The sequence below is a fragment of the Passer domesticus genome, chromosome 1 (genome assembly GCF_036417665.1).
Source record: "Passer domesticus isolate bPasDom1 chromosome 1, bPasDom1.hap1, whole genome shotgun sequence".
Classification (NCBI taxonomy): Eukaryota; Metazoa; Chordata; class Aves; order Passeriformes; family Passeridae; genus Passer; species Passer domesticus.
In genome coordinates this window covers 130,483,120-130,509,197 of record NC_087474.1, presented here as the reverse complement: position 1 = coordinate 130,509,197, position 26,078 = coordinate 130,483,120, and the positions used below count along the sequence as shown (strand labels likewise).

At 36.8% G+C, this 26,078-nt stretch overlaps 1 protein-coding gene and 1 long non-coding RNA gene across 7 annotated transcripts in view; one reads left to right on the top strand and one right to left on the bottom strand.

Annotated features, from left to right (window-relative positions):
• The window catches only part of LOC135281087 (uncharacterized), a 74,780-nt gene that overhangs the window by 27,105 nt on the left and 21,597 nt on the right, over positions 1 to 26,078 (top strand). The gene's annotated exons all lie outside the window — the stretch shown is intronic.
• HNF4G (hepatocyte nuclear factor 4 gamma) overlaps positions 19,430 to 26,078 on the bottom strand; it is a 62,006-nt gene continuing 55,357 nt past the window's right edge. For all 6 annotated transcript variants that reach the window (XM_064389631.1, XM_064389650.1, XM_064389624.1 and 3 more), the window contains 4 exons: positions 24,088 to 24,240; positions 23,671 to 23,907; positions 23,070 to 23,192; positions 19,430 to 22,668 (listed from right to left, as the gene is read on the bottom strand). In XM_064389631.1, the coding sequence (XP_064245701.1) occupies positions 22,550 to 22,668; positions 23,070 to 23,192; positions 23,671 to 23,907; positions 24,088 to 24,240 (632 nt within the window). In that variant the 3' untranslated portion in view covers positions 19,430 to 22,549. The remainder of the gene's footprint in view (positions 22,669 to 23,069; positions 23,193 to 23,670; positions 23,908 to 24,087; positions 24,241 to 26,078) is intronic.

The following is a 26,078-nucleotide window of genomic DNA, read 5'->3' as shown; positions in this document are numbered from 1 at the left end:
CATATCTTCCTCCATGTCTGTGGACAGTGATACAGAGGATAGTACCTAAGAACATCTCAAGCCTATTTTGAGGAGCACAAGATCCATCAGGACCCAGATATTTATGAAAAGATACATGTTGAAAAAATGAAGAAACTAAATCCATTGCTCCTAAGTTCATAGTCTGTGTATAAGATGTTATTTTTCTTCACATAAAGATCATGCTATTATAGTTCTTTTCATTAGCTACAATGCAATTTGGCTCCTGCCACATCAAAATTTTGGTATTTTACCATCTTTTCCACATTTTTTAGTAAATTTTGTTTCCCTTTTAAAGGAGACACAGTTTTGAAAAAATGCTGGCCTTCACTGAAGAATACAGTAAATTTTTTTGGTTTCATGGTGGCACTTGCAGAGAAGTAACATTTGCAGAGAATAACGTTTCAGAGGACATTGAATCAGGTTAAGTGTGGTCTCCTAAGAGGGGTGGAACTTTCAACCTGAATGCAATCTTCTGCTTCTAAGCCATGTTTCTTTGAGATCAGCAGAGGTGATTAAATTCTCTGGGCCCTGATCCAACAGAAAAACTCTATTGAGTTGAACAAAGCTGTGGCAGACATTACATAAATAAGATGAACGGCCACTATGTCAAGGATGTTCTTGCCAGCTCAGTTCGGGACAAAATATTCAGCGCATCTCAAATTTGAACTGCTCAGTTCTTTTCAAAACAAATACAACATGCAGATACTAAGAAATGTCTTGTAAAGCGTATGGTGCCTAAGAATGGTGCCTATATGTCAAATATCAAGATTTACTGCTTGTTTAGGGAATGTGGACTTCTGCCCTTTTTCCAACATGAATCATATAACTTTTTTATTGATATCCAGACATCTGCAAAATCCTTCAAAGGACAAGAAATTATGGAAGTACTTTGCCTCAGAAATTATGAAGTGATAGTGTGATATATGAAAGATTGCAACTTACAATATATTTTGGATTTTTTTTTTTTTAATTTTACAGTTGGGACAGTAACATACTCTTACTTTGGGTTCTTAAAATTTTCTGAGACTTAGCTTTAAAATTCATGAATTGAAGCACATAGGCCACATAAAGGCCACATTCTTAAATTTGTAGTCCATCTAGAAATAAGTGTGCCTGTAGTTGAGAGAAAGAGAAAATGTACATATGGTCTATAGCAAGCTTCTAAAGTGTCTTCAAGCAGTTGTTTACTGTGACCATTACTGGTTGGAAGACATGGTTCTATGCACAACTATATTAAAACCAATAATATTAATTTGGCCCCGAATCAAATATGAAAATAAACTGTGCAAAAAGCCAACAACGATTGGAAGGGAAAATATCAGAAAATTAATATAAGTGAATACTAGACACAATAGGATAATTCAGAAGACATTTCTGATGTGCTCTGCCCTCCTTGAATTTCCTGATCTGTCTTCAAGATCATTTATGCGTAATGTCAATGGATTGTCCTTGCTTTAATGAAGACTATCATCCTCACCAGCATGATGTGAGGAGCAGCCACATCAAACTGCAAACTAAAGAAGGAAAATTTTGTTGACCATCACATCTGCCTAGAAATTCAGAAGGAACAGAAATTTCAACGAGACTGAGAATCCAACCAGCAGAAAAAAGAAACCTTTGGCTGCATGTCTGCTGGATGGCACACAGTGTATTTTCATTCATTTGTTGTTTCTCTCTCCTTTCCAGCTCCAAAAAGTCTCAAGGTGCCAGTATTTCTGTGAACCTGTTCTACTGTGCACTGAGAATAGGTTCAGGGGTAATATAGCACAGAGTTTGCATAGATCAACAGAAATCTACTGAAGGAAAATTGGAAACTTGAGGGAAGGCAGAGTAAACCCTCAGAGGAAGAACTGGCAGGCAACTATCCACCCAAAGGCTTTCCCATTAAAGACTCGATGGTGGAAGAATTCTAAAAAAATGCTGTTGGTTGTGGAATTTTTTTCCTGTTCTTGATCACTGTTTCTGGATTTGGCACTCCTGGCCTGGTTATAATCCACTGGCATTTTAGGATTGAGAACCCAAACATCAGGCCAATCAAGGCTCTTTGGTAACAAGCTGCAAATGTAAACCACACGGCAGAAGGAATATAGGTGCAGCAGTTTCATCAGCTTTTATTTTGGAATGTGGGAAGCATATTAGGTATGAAATGACTTTGCTGTTCAGGAAAACATTAAGTATTAAATAGCAAAGGAAATAGCATTGGCTGATTTTAACATTGGTATAGATGCAAAATTGTTGATGCTGGCATATTGCTACAGGGAAGTGTTAGCTGTCAGATCCTATTGATTTCAGCTTAGATGTCTTAATTAGTCAATCCTATTGATTTCGATGAGGATGTCATGAAAAGTAATTACTCTACATTCAGCATAGTCATTTTTCTATTTTAGCATCTTTTCTCCTTCAAAAATCAGCCTTCTTAAATTGCTAATAGCACTAATACCAAGAAGGCAGCCAGATTATTTGGTGTAAGACTCAACACTAGACTCCCAAGACCACTTATCATCATTTTGACAGTTTTTGAAACAGACCACCAGAGCTACACTCAAAACTGTCAAAAAAAAGTTGTGTTTCAATACTGCTTCTTCCCCAAGGTCTGATTACAGTTTGGTATTCTTAACTTATTGAATTTTCCCTCAAGTAGTCTTTGTGCCTGAAAATTGTTGAGCTGTTCCATCGCATTAGCAAGAAGTGCTTGTTCTAGTAGTGTACAGCAGGGACAACAAAGCTCAAACAGTGCTATGTCACCTCATTCATTTTTCCACACTTCTCACTTATTTATTTCACGTCTGACATCTTCTCTATGTCTTTGCGTGATCAAAGTCAGGAAAAGTAGTTTTTGGCGTACTATGGATCAAAGGGTATTTTTATCAAAAAAGATTGCATTTGGCTAAAATCAATATACATATTTTATAACACCTTTCAGTATAGTCTCAAGTGTTGTTTGGGTCATGCTTTAATTTAAAATTAATCACATTTTACAGACAAAAGACCACAAGTAAAAGACTTAATTCGTAGACTAATACTAGCCACACTAGAATGTGAATGTATTTATACAAACTGCAAGAAAATTGCTCCAGAACTGGGACAGCAGGAAAAATGGCTTTTCCCTATTTTATTTAAATAATAAATAAAGAAATACATACACACATAAATAAATATATTAAAGCCAGCAATCTTCATGAAAAGTTCCAAAGATCTTCAGGAAGTATTTTTAATGTACTCAAGTAGAGCACAAAAATTTGACAACACAATAGCCCTATCCATGTGATTCTGACTGTCTTCCCAAGAAACAGAAAGTTCATGCAAACTTTTCATTTTTATCTTCTACTGAGCCTGCCCCAAAGAACTCTAACTAAGGCTGGTTGTCTATCAGCAGTTTTCCAATGCGATTACCAAAAGTAGGTCCTGAGTTTTAAGAGCTGAGAAGATTATTTTAGGGGCTAGAAATTTATTTTAAGGGCTTTTGGAAGAAGAACTGCATAGACATATGAACATATTTATAAACTAAAAGAAGAAACGTGATGTAATTACATTCGACAACAAAAAACAGAGTCCATAGTTCAACAATTTCTTATCCATTCCTAAACAGACCTTTTCCCTCATAATTGAAGGATTGAGATTAGGGAAAGTAACAGAAAGTAACAGTAAATATAAAATAGGCAGTAAAAAAAAATGTTTCTTGATAGACTGGCTCACTGTAAGAGACTATTTTCTGCATAGATATGAGGTTCCTTCGTTGTTGTCTCACCAGTTCTTGGAGCATCATTGAAATTTCTTCCTCCTATTAGTCCAGAAGAAGCACTGGTGATCTGCAAGGCTGCTTCACACACTCTCCTTGCAATGTAGCCTGTTTGTTTTGAGAAGTAAAGGATGAAACAGACTAAAGAGATCTCTTGTATCTTATATCTAGGACATTGTGATCTTGTGCACATGCCCTGCTTTCACAGAAAAATAATATCATTTTCCTAGTAATTTATACAACAGAAATAGTTGAAGACATTTCATGGACTAATTTCTAACACAAGAAAAGAAATCACTATATTAAAACCTTCTTCATTTAGATTGGATTCTGGTAGTTTAAGAAGATAATATTTGGTTCACGCAGTGGTACTGTATGCATATCAAAGATCCCGGGAATCATGTAATTTACAATATCTGCAAAGACAATGTAAAGCCTGTTGGATTAGTTTTATATCAGGAGTAATTGTCTGACTATATAACCTGTGTCACGTCTTCTATAATAAATAGTGATTTATCATAGAACTGAGATTGCTTTCTTAAAGTAGAAATTTTTATAAAGTCACCATTAAAGCATATTTTTTTTCAATGTTTTAATGTGATGTTTTGTAGTTGTATTACTATTTTATTTTAAATTAGAAATTTCCTGTCATGGCATATTCTACTTGCTTCAATGTGTATGTTTCCCTCTCAAAATTCGGCAACTGTTGTTTTTCAGACCTTCTGAGCACCTTCTACCTGCTGGGATGGGTAGCAGTCGAAGTACCATTTGCTCAGTACCTCAGAAATTAAAAAGAAAAAAACCCAAGGAAACAAACAAATATAAAACAAACAAATATAAAACAAACAAATATAAAATTCCAAATGGGAATTCAGTTCTGAGAGAAATTTAAAGGAACTGGTGTTTTGTTCTGGAATTTCAAAATTTAAGAATCTATACATCTATTTTGTAACACTTTCTCTGAAGGTAATTTTTGAATCTTGCTATATTTGTACACTATTGCTATATCAGTTTTTTTTTTTTCTGTGGGGTGTCAAATCTGCCCCTTTCTCTTTGCACCTTAAATATTCAGATTTGACCCCAACGTCTATGGTGTGGAAACTGGCCAGGAAGTTCAATGATACAATAAAGCAATCCTTGGTGAACTTTTTGACTTTAATTTTTTCAATTTTTTTTTTTTTTTTTATTCAGCTGTACAAGTGAAGTGTAATGTGGCCACTTAGATCTTTGCAGAGTACTAACAGACCATTTGTGTAGACACAAATACTGCAACTGCTGTATCTGTAGTGTGCAAGATCAAATAACCAAGAGAGGATTTTTTACATTTCAATATACCCTCCTGAATACCAAGAATATTGTTTTATGTCTTTGTCTGCAAAGATATAAAACATAGGAAGGAAAGACTTCATACTGCAAAATGACTAGGCCAGAAGGAGGTTTCTTTATATTACCTCCTGTTTTCCTTCCAGATGATCCTCACAAATTTGAGTTTAGTTCAATGTGTAAATTAAGGTAATAGTCTATAGCATGCTAAATTTTAATGATCTTGAGGGGGGAAAAATGGTGTCATCAGGCGTCATAATAAACTGGAGATTCTGTGAAAGAAAGAAAACATTTATCATACTTTGGATGTCTAAGTTAGTATATACGTAAGATGTAAAATGATGATGCAAGAGGGAGTTTCTTCTTAAAACTGATGAAACAGCTGGAATAATTAAATGTTTATAAAATAATTGACAGAGAACCAAAAACCTGAATCTGCTAAGAATCCCTAAGATATTGTGCCAGTTATCCACAGCAGTGGATCAATGTAATATAAAAACATATACATATATAACTTACATGTGTATGTACCATAACCTTATGCTTTATTTAAATAAGTTTACAAATATAAACATTTAAAATAAATAAATGTCTAAAAATCTTGCAACAGAACCTTCCCTGTCAAAAATATCATTCAAAGGATCTGAATACCAATATACATCACAGCTCAATTTTTCCTAGCAATCTCAAATTTTTACTTCTCTTTTGCTTTTGTCACACTAAAGTAAATTGGAGGTGTGGGTTATTTTGTGCACTGATGTGTATGAGCATTATGTGTTAGAAATATGGCATCTCAATTTCTTATATGTCTCCTCTACAAATCCCTGGCCTGTGGAGTTTTTATGATATTTTTGGGTTGCAACAGAAAAAAGAATAGATAATCCATCTGACCTCTTAACATGAATAAGTCAAAACTCAAAAAGCAGCAAATTTAAAAATCTCTGTATTATTTTTGGTCAGAATGTTATTATGAAAATTTGGGGCTGTCAGAGGTGGCTTTGGGATAATGACCAAAGTTAGAGAAAAATACTGTAGAACTGTAGGCAGGGGGTCTATGCATCCTACAGGTCCTAGGCATCCCTAATTGTTACCCTTCCATCAGTTTCAAAAAATTTTAGGAATATATTACACAAAGTTTGAAGCAAGAATGATTGTGCCTTGCATAAGTGCTCTTCTGTGTGCTGGGCTGCATGCTACTGCTTCATAGCCACTGCTCTGCCACAGCCCTCCCTGCCTGTGGGACCCCCCAAAGATGCTGGCCAGCCAGGCAGGCACCCAAGAGGCATCCTGAGTCCCAGAGGTCAAAAGTAGCCATCACACAGGGAGAGATGAGATAGGAGACAAATATATTTACAGTAAAAAATATCCTGCTCTCATGAGCAATTCCTCTTTCTCCTCAGGGAAAACTTGTTTTACTACCAGAGATTACAAAGATAATAAATACAGATTTCTTCCTATCCTCTGATCCCATTTTCATATCACCAAGAAACATGAGAACTGTTTTCTTACTCATCCTTTCAGCTGTTGTAAAATTCACTTGTTCATTTCCATTTATCTTTTTTTGCCTTTTACTGAGAGAAAAAAAATCAAACCTGTTTATTACCTTCACCTTTATAACTTTTGAAATACTTAATAGACTAAAAAAGTTTTTTTGGATGACTAAATATATTTTTACTTTCCTTTTCCTGTGTTTTGTTAGCATGCTCAGGAGTGGTCTGGTATATAAAGCTTTTATTCATCAGATCACTCAATCCCAGGTTTAAATCTTTTTGAAACACACAATTAGGTGGGTGTTCTACTGAAGCACTTCTTCAAGATGTGATTTTCTTTTATGAAAGTGATGTGAGTTATAATAAAATGAAAGGATCATCGAACTGGTACAAAATTGCTCATTTAATTTCTGTGGAGATTTTTTTCCTTTCCTATGCCTGGTAAGATTAATACACATGTAAGTTTCAATATAATTCTATACAGTTTATTCAGAAGAGAAACTTATATTGTCTTTTTGTCAGTTGTGTAAGACCTAATAAAAAGAACAGCATATTCTTACACTTATAGTTCAAGTATCCTAATGTCAATGTGTTCATCTGATTGACCTCAATGTGTCTATTTTGCAGACAATGTAATCTTTATTTTGCCTTCATCACTTCTCTGAGCAGCACACGCAAACTAGGGTTGCTCAGTCATTTAGCATGTGTGGCCAGATGATTTCCTGATCTCTATCCTCTAGAGGAGGGATAAACAGTCTGGCCTATGCTGTTCCCTAAGTCATGTCCAGCTCCTATAAACCCCTGGAGGGTCAGATGAACTTCCTCTGGAGCTCAGTCTCATATTGAAACCCACAGGCTCATGCTGAAGTTCACACTGAAGATGTCAGAATGCATCAGGCCAAATACAGTATTGCACACATCTAGCTCTATTTCATGGTACTTTGAAGAGCTGGCTAGAAATAAAAATGTTTCCCACTCACAGAAAATATGTACAAGCCTGTAAGGCTTAGGAGAGCACAGTAAGTTGCTGGTACTGAGGTAGTCTTGGTTTGCCAGTGTATCAGCCCTAGAGACAAACTGGCTCCAGACAATATCCTCTCCTGATGCATTTGTAATTGCAACGAGTGACAGAATCACAGCAGTGCTCTCCTTCCACTAAGCACTTGCTCCTTCAGTTTTTTCACAGAACATTTAGCCTCATATATGCCATATCAGTACCCTGACCCTTTTTTTTATACACTAAATAGAGAAATTACACAAATGCAAAAAAAACCCAAAAACCAAAAACAACAAAAATACAAACAAACAACAAACAAAGAAAAAAAAGAAAAATAAAGAAAACCAAAGACTCATCCTAAATCCAAAGCTAAATCCAAAATTGCTCAGTGCTCATGAATCTTGAGGTCAGATTTTGAATAAGGTTTCATATAGCCAATGAGTCTTTCCTCTCAAAGCTAAAAATTTGCCTTCCTTTCTGAAGAAATAATAGGGAAAGATGTCAGGACATTATGAAAATGTATTTTTAGTTAGTACCTTCTGTCTAATTTTTTCAACTGTCCCCACAGTATTTCTGGACAAACACTAGGTGAGATCTGCCATCTCCTTGCACTCTGAGGTTTTAAAGGCTAGTTTGGAGACCAGTACAAACCTACACTCTGGGAAAAGATAAGTACTGGAAAGAAATGCCAAACACCTTGTTTGGAGGGAAAAAAAAGGTGTCCTTTCAGTCAGTATATATTCACTGAAAATACATCCCCACCAGTCAACTGAATATGTGTTGGAGTGATTCTGGCTGGGATCCTTTAAATCACGTCTGTTCCTATGTTACCTCATCTTCCAAGTATTCTGGTGTTTAATAGATTGTTATGAAGAAGATCATATACAGTTGTCTGCCATTTTTTCTCTATTGCTACTGTGAACCAGCACATTTGAACAATGTGATAGGTTCTGGTTTTTGCTCATTTGCTTTGGTGCCTTGAAGCATTTCATAGTTTTTGTTTCTTAAAAAAATAAGCTGCAGCATGATATTTATCCAAGCACACTCACCCAGCAAATTTAATCAGTACAATTCACTCTGCAGGCACTTGTTTGTTTTTTGGTAGTGGTGGTCAATTGCACAGTGACAATTGTCAGGACACTGGAACAAGAGTGAGTTCCCTAACAGGCAGGTCAAATGATATTTTCAGCTGGTAAGTAGTAGAAGCTCAATTAGTACATGAATCATTTAAAACCAAATTGAACAGAACAGTCAATAACATTCTTTTGGGAGTAATCTTGCACTTGCAGAGGGATCTGTCTATTTAGCAGCCTCAGGGCTGCTCTAACCTTTGCCTGAGGGCTGGTCCCCACTCAGCAGTCCAGAACAAGGGGAGGGCTTAGGTAACAGTCCTTCTTGTTGTGCATTCCCACCCTCCATTCCCAAATTGAACTATTCACTCAATCATCACCTGATCATCACTTTGCTCCTTAGACACTTCTTCACTATCCATCACCTTTAAATCAAAAGCCATGGGAATATGAAACCAAGATCATTCATGTTACTGTAATTGCAAACACTTTATTTTCTATTATTTTATTTTTTTTTGTTGCAACTTTTGTACAAGTGCACTTGGGATATTAACAGCAAGCTAGGAATATTCACAGCCATCAGACTTAGGCATATGTTGCCAAGATTTTTAGTGAAAAAGCCTCTGCTAGGATTTTTCCTGTCCTGAGGAGCTGAGGGCCTCAGGAAAAAAATGTAAACAATAACTATCTGCTGCTGTGGAGTGCCACAGGTGAATCTTCCATTGGTTCATGTAGATTGTTTTCAATCAGTGACCAATCACAGCCACCTGTGCCAAGGCTGTGAGCAGTCACAGGATTTTTGTTATTCATTCCTGTTCTATTCTTGTCTTTGTAACCTTCTAATCTTCTTCTCTCTGTTCTTTTTAGTATAGCTGTAATGTAGTATTTTAGTATAATATATATCATAATAAATCAGCCTTCTGATCAACATGGAGTAAAGCCTCGTGTCCTCGCACCAAGAGTCCAAATCAAAGCAACAGGCATATACTTCCTGCTTCTAAGCATGATGAAACCCCATACATACTTAAGTCTCACTAATTTCACCACACTATTTCCAGGTAAAATTATTGCTGTCATCACATTTCATTCTATATCAGCTTGACTCTAGATTCATGTAGCAGTTGCATCATGTTCAGTTATATTTATTTTTAAAATTTACTTACTTAGTCCACCAAATCTGCACGGATAGGATAATTAGGAAATCAGTCTTGGGGAAGTGGCAAAAAAATCCTCTTAAGCCAGCACTGAAAACTAGGTTGACGCAAGTACGTGCCTCTGCTGCACAGTGCAGCATAGGTGAAGAAGACCAAGTTAGCACAGACATTCCTGAAAATGGAAACACGGTTCTAAAAGCAGTTTAGCCATATCAGAGCATTATATCTTTGACATTATGTTGTACTGACACAGGTATGATGCCTGCAGTATGTAAGCTGGCACGATAGTGAGGAGCCAGATGTGGTTTAGAGGCCACAATATCATCCTGCAGCATGTAGAAATTGCTGAGCAGTGATTGTTCAGCATCATCAAGTTTTGGAGTGGGATTTTCATAGGCTGTTTTTGCCTGTTCTCCAACATCAGACTAGGTACAAGGAAAAATTTTTTTACAATGAGGACGGTGAGACACTAGAACTGGTTCCCCAGAGAGGCCAGGAAACAATCAAGGTCATGTTGGGTCTGTGGGCAACCTGATCTACTGAAGTTGTCCCTGCTCATTACTGGACCAGATGACCTTCAAGGGTCCCTTCCAACCCAAACCATTACATGATTCTATGACCAAGGGGGAGCTGAGGTGCTAACTGCCATCCTCAAAATTCTGTCTAACACCATGGTCCTACGAAAAGTTCCTAAATTTTTACTTGCATACACAGCCAGAAGCATCTTAGCCTCAATGGCTCTGAACTCAATCAAATTTCCTCAAGGAGATAAAAAATAAAGGGAAAGGGATGAAGAAGTAAAACACCTGTTCTTCACTTTAGCAGCCAGCTCAGTGGTTAGCACACGTGAATTCCTACATGAGAGATATCTGCACTAGGAACATTTAACTTCCTAGCTCACTGGCCACCCGTCAAATTCTCATTCTTGATTTAGCTTCTCTGTCCTTACCATACTTCAAGACATACTTTAAATGACAACCATGGCAGTGTAGTAAGCTGAATTATGAGATCCCTGAGTTAGCCAGTAGTACAGGCAGGTTTCATGCTTGTTCCTCCATAGGTGTTTGCTCAAATAGTCTGTGTCTCCATTCAGGATACATCCTTCCCCAGCTCTGGGTGTTTGAGATGTGTCAGTCTCTGTGTTAGAGAGAGATCCTGTAGATACAAAATTGGGCTAAGGCTTCCACAAGGGAAAATATATCACTGCTACTATAAAGATCTCAACTTACTCTTTTCAGTGATTTATATACTGCTAGTATATAAACCTTTACGTCCCTATATGAACTGTAAATGGTAGCCACATTTTTTTCAGATATGACAGACTCATGTAATAGGTTATTTTTTTCCATTAGAACACATGCCATTAAATCCATTATCCTTTCTAGTTTCTCTGTCAGGGCAATCAGTCTCTTTACTTTGCTACAGTTATAATGCCACTATTAATTAATCTTATCCTTAATTTACAACTCATATATTTTTTAAAGTAAATGTACAGCTTGTAATGAGCTGGACTGACATATTTTGAGATCAAAGGCACAGATCCTCAGAGATACATGCACACTTAATTACTATTTAGGTAGCCAGCTTCCATTGATTTCTGTGGTAGATAGGTGACAAAAGACCTTTGAAAACCAGTGCCAAAGTTTGGATTCATGTGTTAGTTATAGCCCAAAGTTCCTATCACCATATCCATTTTGAGGGGGGCTGTGTAAAAAAGTGTTAGCACACAGCACAGGGCCTCATAGTCCATTCAGTCTCCAGCCTGGCTGCAAGGATATGAGTGCAACTCTTTGTGGGCGCAGCTTTGTGATCGGTCAAAATTTCTACCCAGCTGGTGGTCAAACATTCAGTTCCAACAGTACTTCTCACATAGATCATAGATTCATAGACTCATTAAGGTGGAAAAAGACCTCCAAGATCATTAAGTCCAGTCTTTAACCAAACACCACCATGCCCACTAAATCATACAGCAAACTGCCCTTTCTACTCTTACTTTGAACACTTCCAGGAATGATGACTCTACCACTTCCCTGGAGAACCTATTTCAGTATTTAACAGTATTTAAGAAATAATGTTTCAGAACTTATTTATTTTCCTTCAGTGAAGAAATTTTTCCTAATGTTCAACCTGAACCTCACCTTGAGTACCTTGAGGCCATTCCCCTTGTCCTACTGCTAGGTGCCTGGTGAAGAGGCCAGCCCTGACCTCACCACAACTGCCTTCCTTGTCCAGGCTCAACAATCCCAACTCCTTCTTCCACTCCTCATAGCACTTATGTTCCAGACCCTTCACCAGCTTCATTGCCCTTCTCTGGACACACTCCAGCACCTCGATGTCTTTCTTATAGTGAGGGGTCTAAAACTAAACCCTGGACTTGAGGTGTGGTCTCACCAGTACAGGCACTGCCCTACAGGATGATCACTGACCTGGTCCTGGTGTCCACACTATTTTTGGTTCAGGCCAGGATGCTGTTGGCCATCTTGGCCACTTGGGCACACTGCTGGCTAATGTTCATCCAGCTGTTGACCAGCACCCCTAAGTGTGGATGGAAAGAGCTACGTATTTCTTTCAAATGCCCAAGGATTAAAATCACAACTTTCCATCTGTGACTGATTTTATATTCAAAATGATGACAATTTGGAGGAACCTTTGTGTTTCATAGAGCACACTTAGGTCAGACTAAACTTGACTTCTTACGTTATTTCCTGTGGATGGGAGAAAATACACATTCTGCTGAAAGTGGGTGGGGTTTTTTTTACAACGGTGGATGAAGCAGCAATAATTTTTATGATGGGCTGCAGCACTGAAGTGTTTTTGTTCCACAGGGTGGCATGCAGTGCACATTGCCTATCCCTACATGGGATAGGCAATGTGCATGTCACAGTGTGCTCGACTTTAAGCCTATCAGCAGCTCCAATGAAGTCAGACATGACTCTGAATTTAAGCATTGCTCAAGTGCTCTGTTGGATCAGGTCAGAGTGCTAAGTAGTTTTTTAGATTCTATCTCAAATTACTTAGCCTGAAGAGCTCCACCTTATGTTCTGAAGGCAGCTGTTTTTTTACACTAGATTGTAAGAATAAATGATACCCAAATACTCTTAATTTCTAGGACTCCTATTATCTTTCTTCACGTTGGCTTACTCATACAACAAAGGCTGACCAAACTGTAAGGCAGGCTTACTGTGGAATTTAGTAAATTTTTCCTTTCAATAATATTACAATGCTTTGTATTGTGTCATAATATTGTAGTGTAATATTTTTCATATAAAGAAACAAAATGTCCAATGTATGGATAATAATCATTCCAATGTAGCAGCAGCTTAGTTGAGGCTGAGCTACCTTTATTCCAGAGAAAAAGAAGCAGAAACTAACTCCCTTCCTGCTACAGGGTGGTGTAGCCCTACAGAGACACTGGAGCAGGCACTCTGCTGCTCCCTAACATTCGGGGTCACCTGTGCCACTTAGCCTCATTACCAGAGAGGACATGAGTCACGTGGGACTGACTGAGCACTCTCAGTGGTATTCCTCATCATCTGAAATGAAAGAATATTAAAGGAGCTCGACATTTTACTTCAAAGGTCAACAAATAACTCTCAGTGTCTCCATATATAAAGCAAATGACAGTAGACAACAGGCAAAGCTTTGGCCTTGCAGTGGCTGCAGTTTAAAACAAAGTGACAGGAAATAATGAGGTTTAAATTGGTGAATTGGTTTGTGTGTACTGGGGATTAACCTGTAATACACAGTGCACCCAAATTACAGAACTTCAGAGATGAGCCACTTTAAAGCATTTTAGCACACACTTTGACTGCCATGATGCCTCATTTACAGAAATACTGATAAACCTCTTTATTCTCCCACAGTCACATCATAAACTTAGACTAAAATCTTAAACTACCTTGCAATAAAATCAAATGGTATTCAAAGATAAAAAGAGACAAAGAACTATTTTTATAAGGTCTGTGATAGAAAAAAGTAAGATGAGTTTCAAATGTTATATTTTGTACTAATATGCTAACATCACTATTTATGAATGAAGTGCAAAGAGCCAAAAGATGATTCCTACATTTGTGCATTTTAAACAAAAGAATGGGATGAAATAACTCTGCTGTTTGTATCCTTCCAAACACTCCCCATAATAATCCAGATGTGGCTTTTGCAGAGAAAATGAGTGGCAGCACACAGACCTTTGTGTCACCATATGTCTCCTGTGACGTGAGGAACTACCCTGCAGTCACTAACATGTTCAGAGGTCATACGCTGCAGGTAGTGAATTCTGCAGCAGTGAGTAACAGAGATGACAGGGTGCTCTGCATCCTTCTAAATTTGATGCTTTCTCTTGCCTTTCTAGATATCGTAGTAGGCAGAGGGGTTTGCTCCAGGAAACTCAGCCTGAATTTTCATGAAATGGGGCTGGCAGTGTGACAACAGAAGTGCTGTAAGCTTGATGGGTTCAAGGATTCTCAGGCACAAGATTCAATATAAATTAAGCTGTAAATAAATAAGGACTCTTACTCTGGGAAAGATAAGATTCAGGTGAGAGAGAGGACAGGGCAATGCAATTAATAGTTATTACACTAAAGAACCTTTTATCACCAGCAAATTATATTAGGGTTGAAGACAGTAATTTGAGGAAATTATTCCATTCACATGCTTCAGTTGAAGTAGGTTCCATGAGTCTATTTATTGTGCTGGAGAAGATATAATCTTTGGATCTGAGAATTTCCATGGCTTTGGCTTTTTATTGACCTTTTTATGTCTTCATTCACTGCCCCCACCCCTGCTTAGCAAGCAGAACACAAAGATGACATCTAACATATCACAGTCAATTCCAAGCATTTAAAATCTGAAAAGAACACCCAGAATACCATAAAGATTGACTTGTATAAAAAATCAATAAGCTGAATTACTTCCAAATCAAAAGAATAATCCACCTTATTTTTCTGCATGTAAGCTTCATTGTTTAAGGAGGTTCTCTGTTAACCATGGTGCCTTCAAGCTTGCTCTGACCATGACAAAAGAAAGATTCCCTTTCATGTATTGATATACCTCCAGAAGCTGAGGCATTGCAAAAGGCAATAGCACTGTGTTAGTTCCTGGACTAACTGCCCTTCTGTCCTCATCAAGCCTTCTTGAATCTATCCTCTCTAACTGGGATCCCTTGAGACTTACAGCACTATATTTTTTAAGGGATTTTTTCCCCACTATTACCTCTATCTTCAAAGTGCAAATTTCTCCTTAAGCAGGTGTCTCCTTCCAAAGTCAAAAGCTCCAACAGTGCCTTCTACATGAACAGGGAGATAGGGATACCTCTCCTGCCCTCCAGAAGGACCCCATCTCTCTTTTCATTTTCAAATTATTTGTTGGTTAATGAGCAGCACCTCAGGCTGTCAATCTCTGAAGAGGCACAGTGTCACAAGGACAGAATATCTACCTCTATGTGGTTAATCACACAATGCAATTTTAATCAACCTGCAAAAGAGCTCACATTAAAATAGAGGACAGATCATGCCACAGTTAAATTGTGATTTTGGTGTTGAGATAAAAAATGGATATTAATGTTCATTCTGCAAAAGAAAAGTGTACTTCATAGTACATAAATTAAATATATAAAGTTTGTTATTTTATAGTACATCTGTCTGCATATTTTAGAGTATTGTTCCATTTTATTACATTTTGATCAAGACTAATGCTCATTAAAAATCTAATATGACAATGAAAAATTTTATATGGAAAATTCTTGTCCTCTATTACAATAGCTATCTGCTCCACTTTTTGGAAACCACAGTAAATTAGACTTGGGCTATGGTAATCTTAATTATATCTTGAAATAGATGATGTTGGAAATATATTGAATAAACTCTTTTGGCGAGATTGCCTTTGCCTCTTAATTCAAACTCTATGTTCATATGCTTACATTATTTAAATTACAAAAGGCAGGCATCTGAAAAACTGGATGCTTTGTTGGGCAGTCATATTCATGAAAATTCATTTAATTGTGAGGAGGTCAAAAAAACAGAGAAGAAAAAAACTGCCTGCTGATCTAAACGTAACATAAGCCGCACCATTTCATTTAAGCTACAAAATGCATAGACTAAAAAAAAACAGTTCAATATTATCACAAAACTGTGTTCGATGAATACATCCTACTTTTAGCTAGAGAGCAGTTGTAACCCAACCTATTTACTTGCTTTATTTGAAGAAGAGAGGAAATAAGGGCCATTGTAATCAGTGACACAAACACTCTGCATATCAGGTGGCTGACATGAAAGTGACAGATTAGAACATCACCAGATCCAACACCTTGGTTTTTGCGCCAAGGTTGTATAAAAGTGAAATGTTGACTGTGAATGCAAATGAAAACCCAACCAAAGTTTTATCTTGTCTCAGCTGGCTTTGTGAGAAGCATTAAACAGAGCATGGCATAACAGGTGAAACAACTGGCAAGTTTAGCTGTGTCACGTGAAACAAGGCGTGGTGATAAAAGGGGATTGGTGACAGTAAGAACTGCCATGGGCTATGTGAAGGGCACTCTTTCACTCCCATGGCATTACTGCCCATTGGTAAAGAATGTGTTTAGGTAATACTTAGAGTAATGGTTCCAGAGCTGTGATGCAGAATGTGGACAGACCTCCATATAGAAGAGCCAACAAGCTGCCAGTGGACACCTGAAGGAGTGTTAAGCTACTGGGATATGTTTCATGAATTGCTCAATAAAAACTATAAATAAATCAGCTCTTCCGTGTATGAAGTTTGCAACTTACAGGTGATACACTGAACCACAAACCTAACTACAGTGAATATGTGAATCAAAGCTATCTAATCCAATACCTCCAGAGGTTTTCCTAATCTCCTTGTGGAATCAACAGTGTTAGCCAATTTTTGTGTGTCTTCTTTTCTTCCTCCTTTCACTGAATTCCCTTGAAAGACTGAACACCTTATTATGTACTCTATTTTTTCCTAACCAATCACTAACTCCTTTAATTTGTTCAGGTAATTTCAGTCCCAGAGACACATCTCTGTGCTTCCTTGAAGACCTTCAGTATTCTAAAATCAAAACAGCAATTGCTGTCTGTTTGGTCAACCCAGCAAAAAACCGGCGAAGGAGGTTACATGGGAAGCCAGACCCCAAAATGTCACTGAGCCTAATCAGACACAGGACACTCAATGGTTCAACTCTTGCTACATTAAGACTCAAAAAGACCAGCTGGTGCTATTCAGATCAAAGCTAATGACATTTTAAAACTCTGGATTTCTAGGCTTTCTGATCTAGTCTCAGAGGAGAGTGCTAAGCTTTAGATGAAATTACCCCTTGACCAGACTGGCTAAAGGAAAACTTCAGCACTTGCTGCTGTTCACCTCATCATGTCAGACATTGGTGACATTCACCCATGCAAAAGGAAGAAGTGGTCAGGCCCAAAATCATTAGGTAATTAAGAGCTCTGTGCTGATGCAAGGTTGTCCTGCCACAATGTGACTTGGACAAGCTGTCACATCAGGCTTTCTTTGTGAGGAGGTGGCTACCCTCTCAGCAGCACCAGTAAATCTAGTATCGACGTGGCATCTTTGACTGACACTTGATTCAGGTGAACTAGGACATAATGTCAGCAGCAATCTTAGCTCCACCACTTAGCTCCATTATTAAAAAATAGAGATCATTGTCATAAGATCATTTTTAGGCATATGTCTTGATGAGATTTTGCCCATTCTTTCTAGATGGTATTCAAAAGGAAATTGTTATAGTTGGTGATACAAAATGGAAGTTCTCTTTCACTGTCATCATATAAAAATCTCTACATTTGATTATGTCTTCAAGTTTCTTATTCTTTAATAGAAATATTCATGGTTTTGTTTAGAAATCAGACATGCATTTTAATTTTTATGAAAAAAATTTTTGAAAATATATTCCTGCAATTGAGCACCTTTAATCCTCTCTGCAATCAAATATAGCTTTTGGCTTCATAGAGGACTTTATTTACACATAGACTATTCAATTAATGAAAATACTTGGATTTGTCACAAGAAAATAAGGAAACAAAAGAAAGCAGTGATTGATGTAAATCTTGATGACAACCATTTCCTCTATCTTCATATTAGAAAAACAACAGAAGAAAGATAAGCACAATTGCATTGTTACCATCATTACACTAAATTTTGCAATAATTTATTTTTTAATTTCTTGTTTATTCCTACGGATAATAAAGGGAAAGAAGAAAGCTAATGTATCTGTATCAGGCCCAACAGAAAAATTTAAAAATGAATTGCATACCAATACAGAAGATTTTTGATAGACTTATTAAAATGTGGATCTAATTATTTCTTTACTATATAGTTTAGCATAAGTATCACAAATGGTGGTGCACCACTAGAAATAGTCTGTTGAAAGACATAAAAAAATGTTAGCCCATCAAAGACTGACAGACATCCTTGAGGTAAAACCAGAATTTCCAAGTATATGAATAAAACAAAGAATTGTAACAAATTCTCTTACATTGTGTGAATGTTAAATTTTCTGTCACAGAAGATTCCTGAAGCTCAGTAAACATCTTTCAGAATTCTTTAGTTGGGAGAAATTCTGTATAATGATTAGAACGGAAAGCTAGTTCATCTATCTCTCTGTAAAACACATAATCCTGATTCACCTATTGGGGCTACTTGTAAAGCTGATTTATCAAACTCCTTGAAGAATAGTCTGCCAGCACTTCACAGCATTGAAGTTGTAAGGGGGTTTCTATATTTTCTTCGTTGTATGCTGAGAAAAAAAATCTCTTCAGTTCCCTAAAATCATAAACCTCCTACACCCCAGTCAGCTTTCACAAGTAGAGGTTTCCTGCATGTAGAATAATCAGCCATTGATTCAAGTTCCTCAGAAGGACAGATGACCTCCAGCATTCAAAATGGAGTCTCCATGGCAGCTCTTCCCTGTCGTTCTGCACTCTAGCAGAGCCCATTTGAGCAAAAGTAAGCAGCCCAAATCATTGTATTATTGCTACTAACAAGAAAACAGCAAAACAACAAAAAAATCCCAAAACAAACAAAAAACCAAACTAGCTATCTAACAAACAAACAACCTACCCCATTATTATTCAAAATCTAGTAAAGAGACACGCAATTGAACATAATTTCCAAAGCAGAGGAGATACTGGTTATCTAAAAAAATTGTAAAGAGTCTTTCTAAAGTTTACAATATCTTTATCAAGTTGCACCTAAATTTTTCCTAATAACAATGTGCTGGAGCAAAGACAGTGATTTCTTAAGTTATCCCTCTCCAGAAAAAAAACTGACTATTGAACATATGGTTAATTTTAAACACAGATGGAATTAAGCATGTGCTTCAGCTGTATTCTGAGTTAGAAGTAAAAACTGAAGACCATAGATAAGTAATACTTTGCCATGTTGCAGCAGAATCAACTAAAATGTTGCCATCAGATTCTTTCATATGATTTCAATATCCTGCTTGAGCAGAGGGGGTTGGATTAGATGACCTCCAGAGGTCCCTTCCAACCTCAGCCATTCTGTGATGCTGTGAACACTGTAGAGATGAAAGCATGTTAGTTATATACTTTTTGTATAAGGAATATAAACCAGTCTCATTGTTTATGTAAATAGTTAAAAAATACTAAAAGGCAAATGTGTCATTTGGATCATTCATATTTCTTTATTGAGCTTTGATGAAAAACAGTCCATTTGAAATTTTTCCAGCAACCATTTCAATTCCAAATGCTCAATACAAAAACTTGGTATCAGAGTTCAAACATATAAAGTTACATCTCATTATAATTTAATATTTAACAGCAGTAATCATTTCTGATTTTTCATAATTAAGTTTACAAAAATAATGTTACATTTATAAAATAAATCAGCTTTTCCCAATAAATTACAGTGGTGTTTTTATTCAAAAATGTAATATATCGTACAAAATAGACAACAGCTTTTTGTCAGATAAAATACTAAAGTATATTTTTCCTCCAGTACAATTTGGCAGTGTGTGACAATATTTTATTGTACACTTGATATCTAAAGTTGTCTGTGAAAAATAAAGTAAGCTATTATGCACATCTCTTATATAAGACAAGGGTGGCCAGCTTGGGGACTGATCTTTATTTCCAATTATATGTTTTTAAGTCAGATCAATACTGCCATGTATATGTAGCTGAATTCATTTATCTGACCCAGTAAATTCATGCAGATCCACCGAGAGTCCAACACTCTTTCTATGACAAGTACACAAAAGTGAGCCAAATCAGTAAACTTTTGGGCTGCTCATTATCTCTCACACTTGTTTTACCTTTGTGTATCACTGTAAAGCATTGGTGGCCAAGTTGTAAAAAAAAGCAGTCTGGATACCCTTAAAGTTAATGGCAAATCTTCAGTACCTTATTCTGTCATAAAAACTCATATTAAAAGGAACTTGTAAAAAGAGCAATGCATTAATAAAAAACAAACAATAAACAGCAAAAAGGAAAAGGATCTAAAAAGCAAACATTAATAGCTACTGTATACAGACTTTACAAAAGCAACTACTTTAAAATAAAAAAGAAACACAGTATCTACTTGGTGGTAGGTGCATTCTCATTAAAACCTTTTGAATGTTCAGGTCAGCTCAACATTTACTGTGTTGAATTTCCAGCCTACAAAAATGTGTTTGAAGAATCATTTTGGATTGTTTGAGCAACTTTTACAAGCCAAGGGTGTAACTGCACCATCTCTGGTTGCTGTGATTAATGAAGGTGTCTGGTTCAGGATGATCAACATCTCACCTTGAAGAATTTCTGACTCTACTATGTTTTCTCTTTGCAATAGTTTAGCAAGCTGCAATATATTATTATCTCTTTTTTGTGTGTTTCTCTCTTACATATCTTCTGGTAGAAAGTCTGCTTTAATGTACTAAATCATTGCTGTCTGGAGTAAATAAAATATGTGAAGTGGTGATTTTCTTATGAAGTCAGTATTGTATGAACAACATATCACTTCATACATCATAAAGGATTACTTTCACACATTGTAATTGAGTAGTACAAATGCCCCAAGTGACCATGTGTCACAAGGTCCACTTTGTGCAAATTCACAGAGGGTCCAAATCCAGATGGGCTGTTATGGACTCCAGACACAAAGCCTAGTCAAGGTTGGATCCCCAGACTGGAAGGGGAGCAAGAGGTGGAGAAAGTGGCTCATCACAGAAAAACAAGTCATCCCATGCTTCTGAAACCTTGGACATTGAGAGGATGAGTATGTCAATTGAGATAGTGCGCTGTCTTCTGGCTGCCTTCTGGCTTGAAATACCATGGCTCAAACCACAAACACCTGGAACTGAACTCAGGCACATCTGCCGCTGCAATTAGTAAGTCAAAACTCTCCAAACAGAGAGCTACTACATTAATTACAACTTTTCAGTAGGTGAATTTTAATGATTGCTGAAATATGCATTTACTACCCAGTTAGACAAATAAACATAATGGCTACTCTTACACTAGTAAACCAAACATCACAAAGTATCCTCTTGCCCTGACATGGTCCTAGTTAGACCCCCTTGCAGTCTACAACTTCCTTGTGAGGGCAAGAGGAGGAGCAGGTACTGATCTCTCTCTCTCTCTAGTGACCAGGGACAGGACCCAAGGGAATGGCCTGAAGTTGTGTCAGGGGGTTTAGGTTGTATATGAGGAAAAGGTTCTTCACCCAGAGGGCAGCTGGGGGCACTGAAACAGGGTCCCCAGGAAAGTGGCCACAGAAAAGCCTGACAGAGTTCAAGAAGCATTTGGACAACCCTTTCAGGTACATGGTGCGACTCTTGGGGATGGTGCTGGGCAATGCAAGGGATGGGACTCAATGATCTTTGTGGATCCCTTCCAATTCAGTTTATTCTGGTGTTCTGTGATACTCTCTGTACCCTTAAAGAGAAGGGCTGTGTCCAAAGTACCTAAAAGTGAAAAGTGTCCCTAGACTGGCCTAATTCCTGAAGTGTGCTCATAAATTTTTGGGGAAAGTACTAGTTAGCCCAGACCAAAAAGCCTACCAGTCCTTGTTCTAAGTATTTATCAATATAAATGCTTCAGCACTGGCCAATTGACTATATATAGACATAATATCTATATATGTTCTATATATAGATTTTAAGAAGTCCTCAAGCATATTCACCCAGGCTGACCTTCTGCTTCATACAAACTGTTAAGCAGGGAGGATTCAATGCTTTTGTTGAAATTTTACTTGAAAGAGATGGTTCTTTCAAATCAGGATTTTCTAAAATAGTTGGGGTTTTCTGTCAATTAAGTATGTTTTCCTTTTTTTTTCAATTCATGTGCTTTTTTGTAGCCTAATTATTCCTACTATTAGTGGAATCTTGGCTTTTGCCTGAACAACCACTTTTTCATATCTAGAATTCACAGCTAAACAAGCACTAAGTAGTTCCATTACAAAGAAAAAATTATATACACATCTAAAACAATAATATTAAGACAACAACTAAAACAGGAAATAAAAACACAAATCTGTGCAATTATGAGATCTAAAAATAATATCTACCTCTATACATATTTGTCAGACTGCAGCATCCACAGTTACAGTTGTATGCAGTAGTCAGAACAGCATTACTTTCCAAATCATGAGGTGTTTTAAGGAACACCCACTTAGTAGTGGCTGCTGAGGAAATAATTTCCTTTATCAACCTGAGATTTTAAATGTGCAAGTGTTCTACCAATCTATGTAGTGCATGAAAAGGAAGCAAAGGAAGGAAGGATAAGACAGAGATGAAAATATTATCACAATGGTTTTTGTTTCAAAATAGATTGTTGTGCAATGACTGAAGCTTGATTTGCAGACATTTTGTATTCTTGCCCAGAGCCTTGTGGAGGAGAAGGTAATGGAGTTTCTGGAGTTGCTGGAAAAAAATAGAAATAATTATATATATTTTTATATCCTGGTCTACCCTACATATATACTCTACTGCACTGAAAGGGACTCCTGTTGCATGATTGGGAAAAAAAGTGCATTGGCATGCTAGGGAAACAGGATATTTTAATGATCAGAATTTTTAGTTTATTAAAGATTGTGCATGTAAAATATATCAGAATGGAGGTGAATTTTTAAAATTAAATTAAATTCAGGTCAAAGTCTATTACTTAACACCATTTATATACATACATTTTTAATGCACAATTATTTTAATTTAAAAATGATAATGAAATAGCTCTATGAACACTGACAGGCCACCACGCTAATTCATATTTTAAAATTAAACAGTGAAGTGTTGTGACAGAAGGCTAACATGCAATTACTTACGTATCTGTTCTGTATGTACAGGAGCAGACATTGAACTTATGAGGACAGTTTGGCCAGTTAATGGATCTTGGGCTAAGTGAGGATGCATTGGATGATGCATATGACTGGCATCATTAGAAGTACCTGCAAAAATAACATGAGCATATATCAATGCAAACGAGCATGTTGTTGCCAGTGACTTATACTTCAGTGATTACATTTCCACAGAGTAAATATTTTGATTGGCAATTTGAATAATTGCCTCTGGGTATTCATTAAACAATTTAAGCAGACTTCAAGCATATTAAGCACTGTGTTTATTTTCACTGTTTTGACTTCAATAACAGTGTGTTTCATGAAATATTTCTAAGGATTCTTTCATCTGCCGAGGGAATTGTAGGACAGCCCAGTAGTTACTGAGAAGTACACAGCAAAATCTGTAGTTGTAGGACTAAGTTAACAAGATGAACTGCCAAGACAAGAAGGCTTTAGCTAACAATTACACAACACAGAGCACAGCCAGTGAGTCAGAGTGGTAGCTTAGATCAAGATTCCCTCAACATCCCAACATACTAAATTCAACATAATACAAGATTATAAATTTAACAGGATGATAGCTTACCTCCCAGTAACATTTCCTGAAGCAAACTGTCAATTTTAACAATTCCAAATAATTTAACCAATTGTATCTGCTCAATCATTTGCCAAGTGATGCTTTGGAGTGTAGGCAGCAGAAGAAGAAGTTCTCCAAATCTTCCTCTGGAGTCATACTGACGGTCATTAATATAATCCTCTAAACTGATTTGCACTTGGAATCGCATATTCTTAATCTTCAATGGATTGCTCAAGCCTTTTGCATCTTTAAAAATAATAAAAACTTTAAGTCAAGGCATATTACGATTTGGGAGGAGCATCTTACTGTTTTTTATTTTATTCTTTTCCATTCAGCTAGACAATATAACCAGATGCTACATTAACAAAAATTACTTTCAATACAATCACATGTAGAACAATTGAGAGATCTTTTTGTAAAAATTACCTGGATCAAAAAACACAATTGCTTTCAAGCAAGCATATTCATTGTCATCTATTTGAATTTCCTGGAAGGGACGAACTAATTCATCCAGAATCCGATTTGCCACTCGGCAGATCTCCATTTCAGTGCTGTTGCGATGTATTATGTAATTGTTGCCTTAGAGAGAAAGAATATCAACATAAGAATTAATAGAAACATTTTGATGTAACATACTAGATGAAGCCAATTTTCAAAAGTACATTTCATAATGCTTGATCAAGTTAATTTTTTTAAGTAATAACTCTTCCTTGCATCACACACAACTTTTCTTTGCAAACAGTATATGTGCACATTATAGCTGTCACCCAGTAAATACTCTGTACATATAAGTACACCAACATGTAGTTACTGATTAGTCCACAGGACCAAGGCTGGTATTCAAATTTACAAGTATGAAGCAAGTAGACCTTTATGTTTAAATAACACATAAATATACTAAAGTATTGATCTTAAAATGTATCCTTCCCTGATTAAAATAATATATCCCAAGCTGAATGACAATGATTTGACAATAGAAAAGAGGAGACACTGGAAATGCTTCTTTTTCTAGTGGATGTTTCTGTTGTTCCTAATAAAATTTAGTAACATCATAAAATTTTCAGGTAAAAAATAATCTTACCTAAAGTTTTTTGGGTTTGGGGTTTTTTTTTAAATTATCCATTTTGGAGGTCTCCACTATTGCATCTAAATTCACCTTCTGGAGAACACTAGGAATATTGTGGAGCTTTCAGAAGCCACCATGCAGTTTTTGAAAGAAAAAACTGATAATTATATCACAAGAGATCCATGTCAAAATGACTCTAAAACAGGTACCTTCTCCAAGTATCAAAAATAAGCTTTGAAGCCTCAAATTGTTTCTTCTTTTGGTGTATCTGCTGATGCTCATGATATATAATTTTCTTACTATTATTTTATCATTGTTTTCCTTTTTACCTTATAAATAATCCAAATAAAATCGCAAATTTATTTTTCTGTGTTTCTGTTAATTTTGTTAGTGAAACTGTATCTAGGGAAAAAACTACCTTAAGAAAGCCATTTGTACAGCTTTTATCTTGAAAGGATTTCTGGTGAGACAAATACATCCAGACCAAGCCCTTCTTATCCTTTTAATGTGAGTAAAAATAAATTCAAGCTAATTTAGAGCTATGAAAAGGCAGGCTCAAAGAGGAAGGAGAACAAGTAGTATAAAATGTCCTTGTACCACACCACCAGTGAAGAGACAAGTCTGAGTCTGTATTCCATATAGCCCTGCCTCACATCAAAAATCCTATCCAAAACAACCAACAGCCTGTCTCAGAAAACAGCCCCAATGCTGACCATGTCTAATGAGACCCTTTTCAGCAGAGTACACTTCAGAGTGGCAGTGCACTGTGTCAAACAAGGCTAACAAATGCCTCATCACATCACTCTCCACACATCTTGTCTTGCAACTGGGCCTCTCTATTGCATTAACCAGAAGACATGCTTCCATCAGTGACAACATCCTCTTCCCTGACAGCCATGTTCCCTTAATGCAACCCTGTGTAGGAGCCATCTCAGCTGACCAAGAATATGCTCTTGCAGGCGTGCCTCGGCACTGTACCGTGGATGCACCCATCTGCCACACGGCAGGGACAGCAGGAATGATGTTTACATGGTGGCCATATGGGGACTATTGAGGAAGAAGTGAAAGGGCTCATGGGAAAGTGAGTTGCAGGTAGCACACTATGTAATATTTTAGCCAGTAGAGTCTTCTCTGAGTCTGAAGGACTCCTGAGAAAGCTCCAGATAAATGGTTTTCATGAAGACTGAAAGTAGTACATGTGCAACAGGCTGGCTACTCCTTTCTGAAGCAAAGGGGTTTTTATGCTGTTTTTGTGGTGGTATTGTTTCTTTCTGATTTTTTAAATGGGAAAAGGTGCAGAAAGGATGATAACATAAGGAGGCAATTTCCAGCAACTCTCTTAAATTGTAGT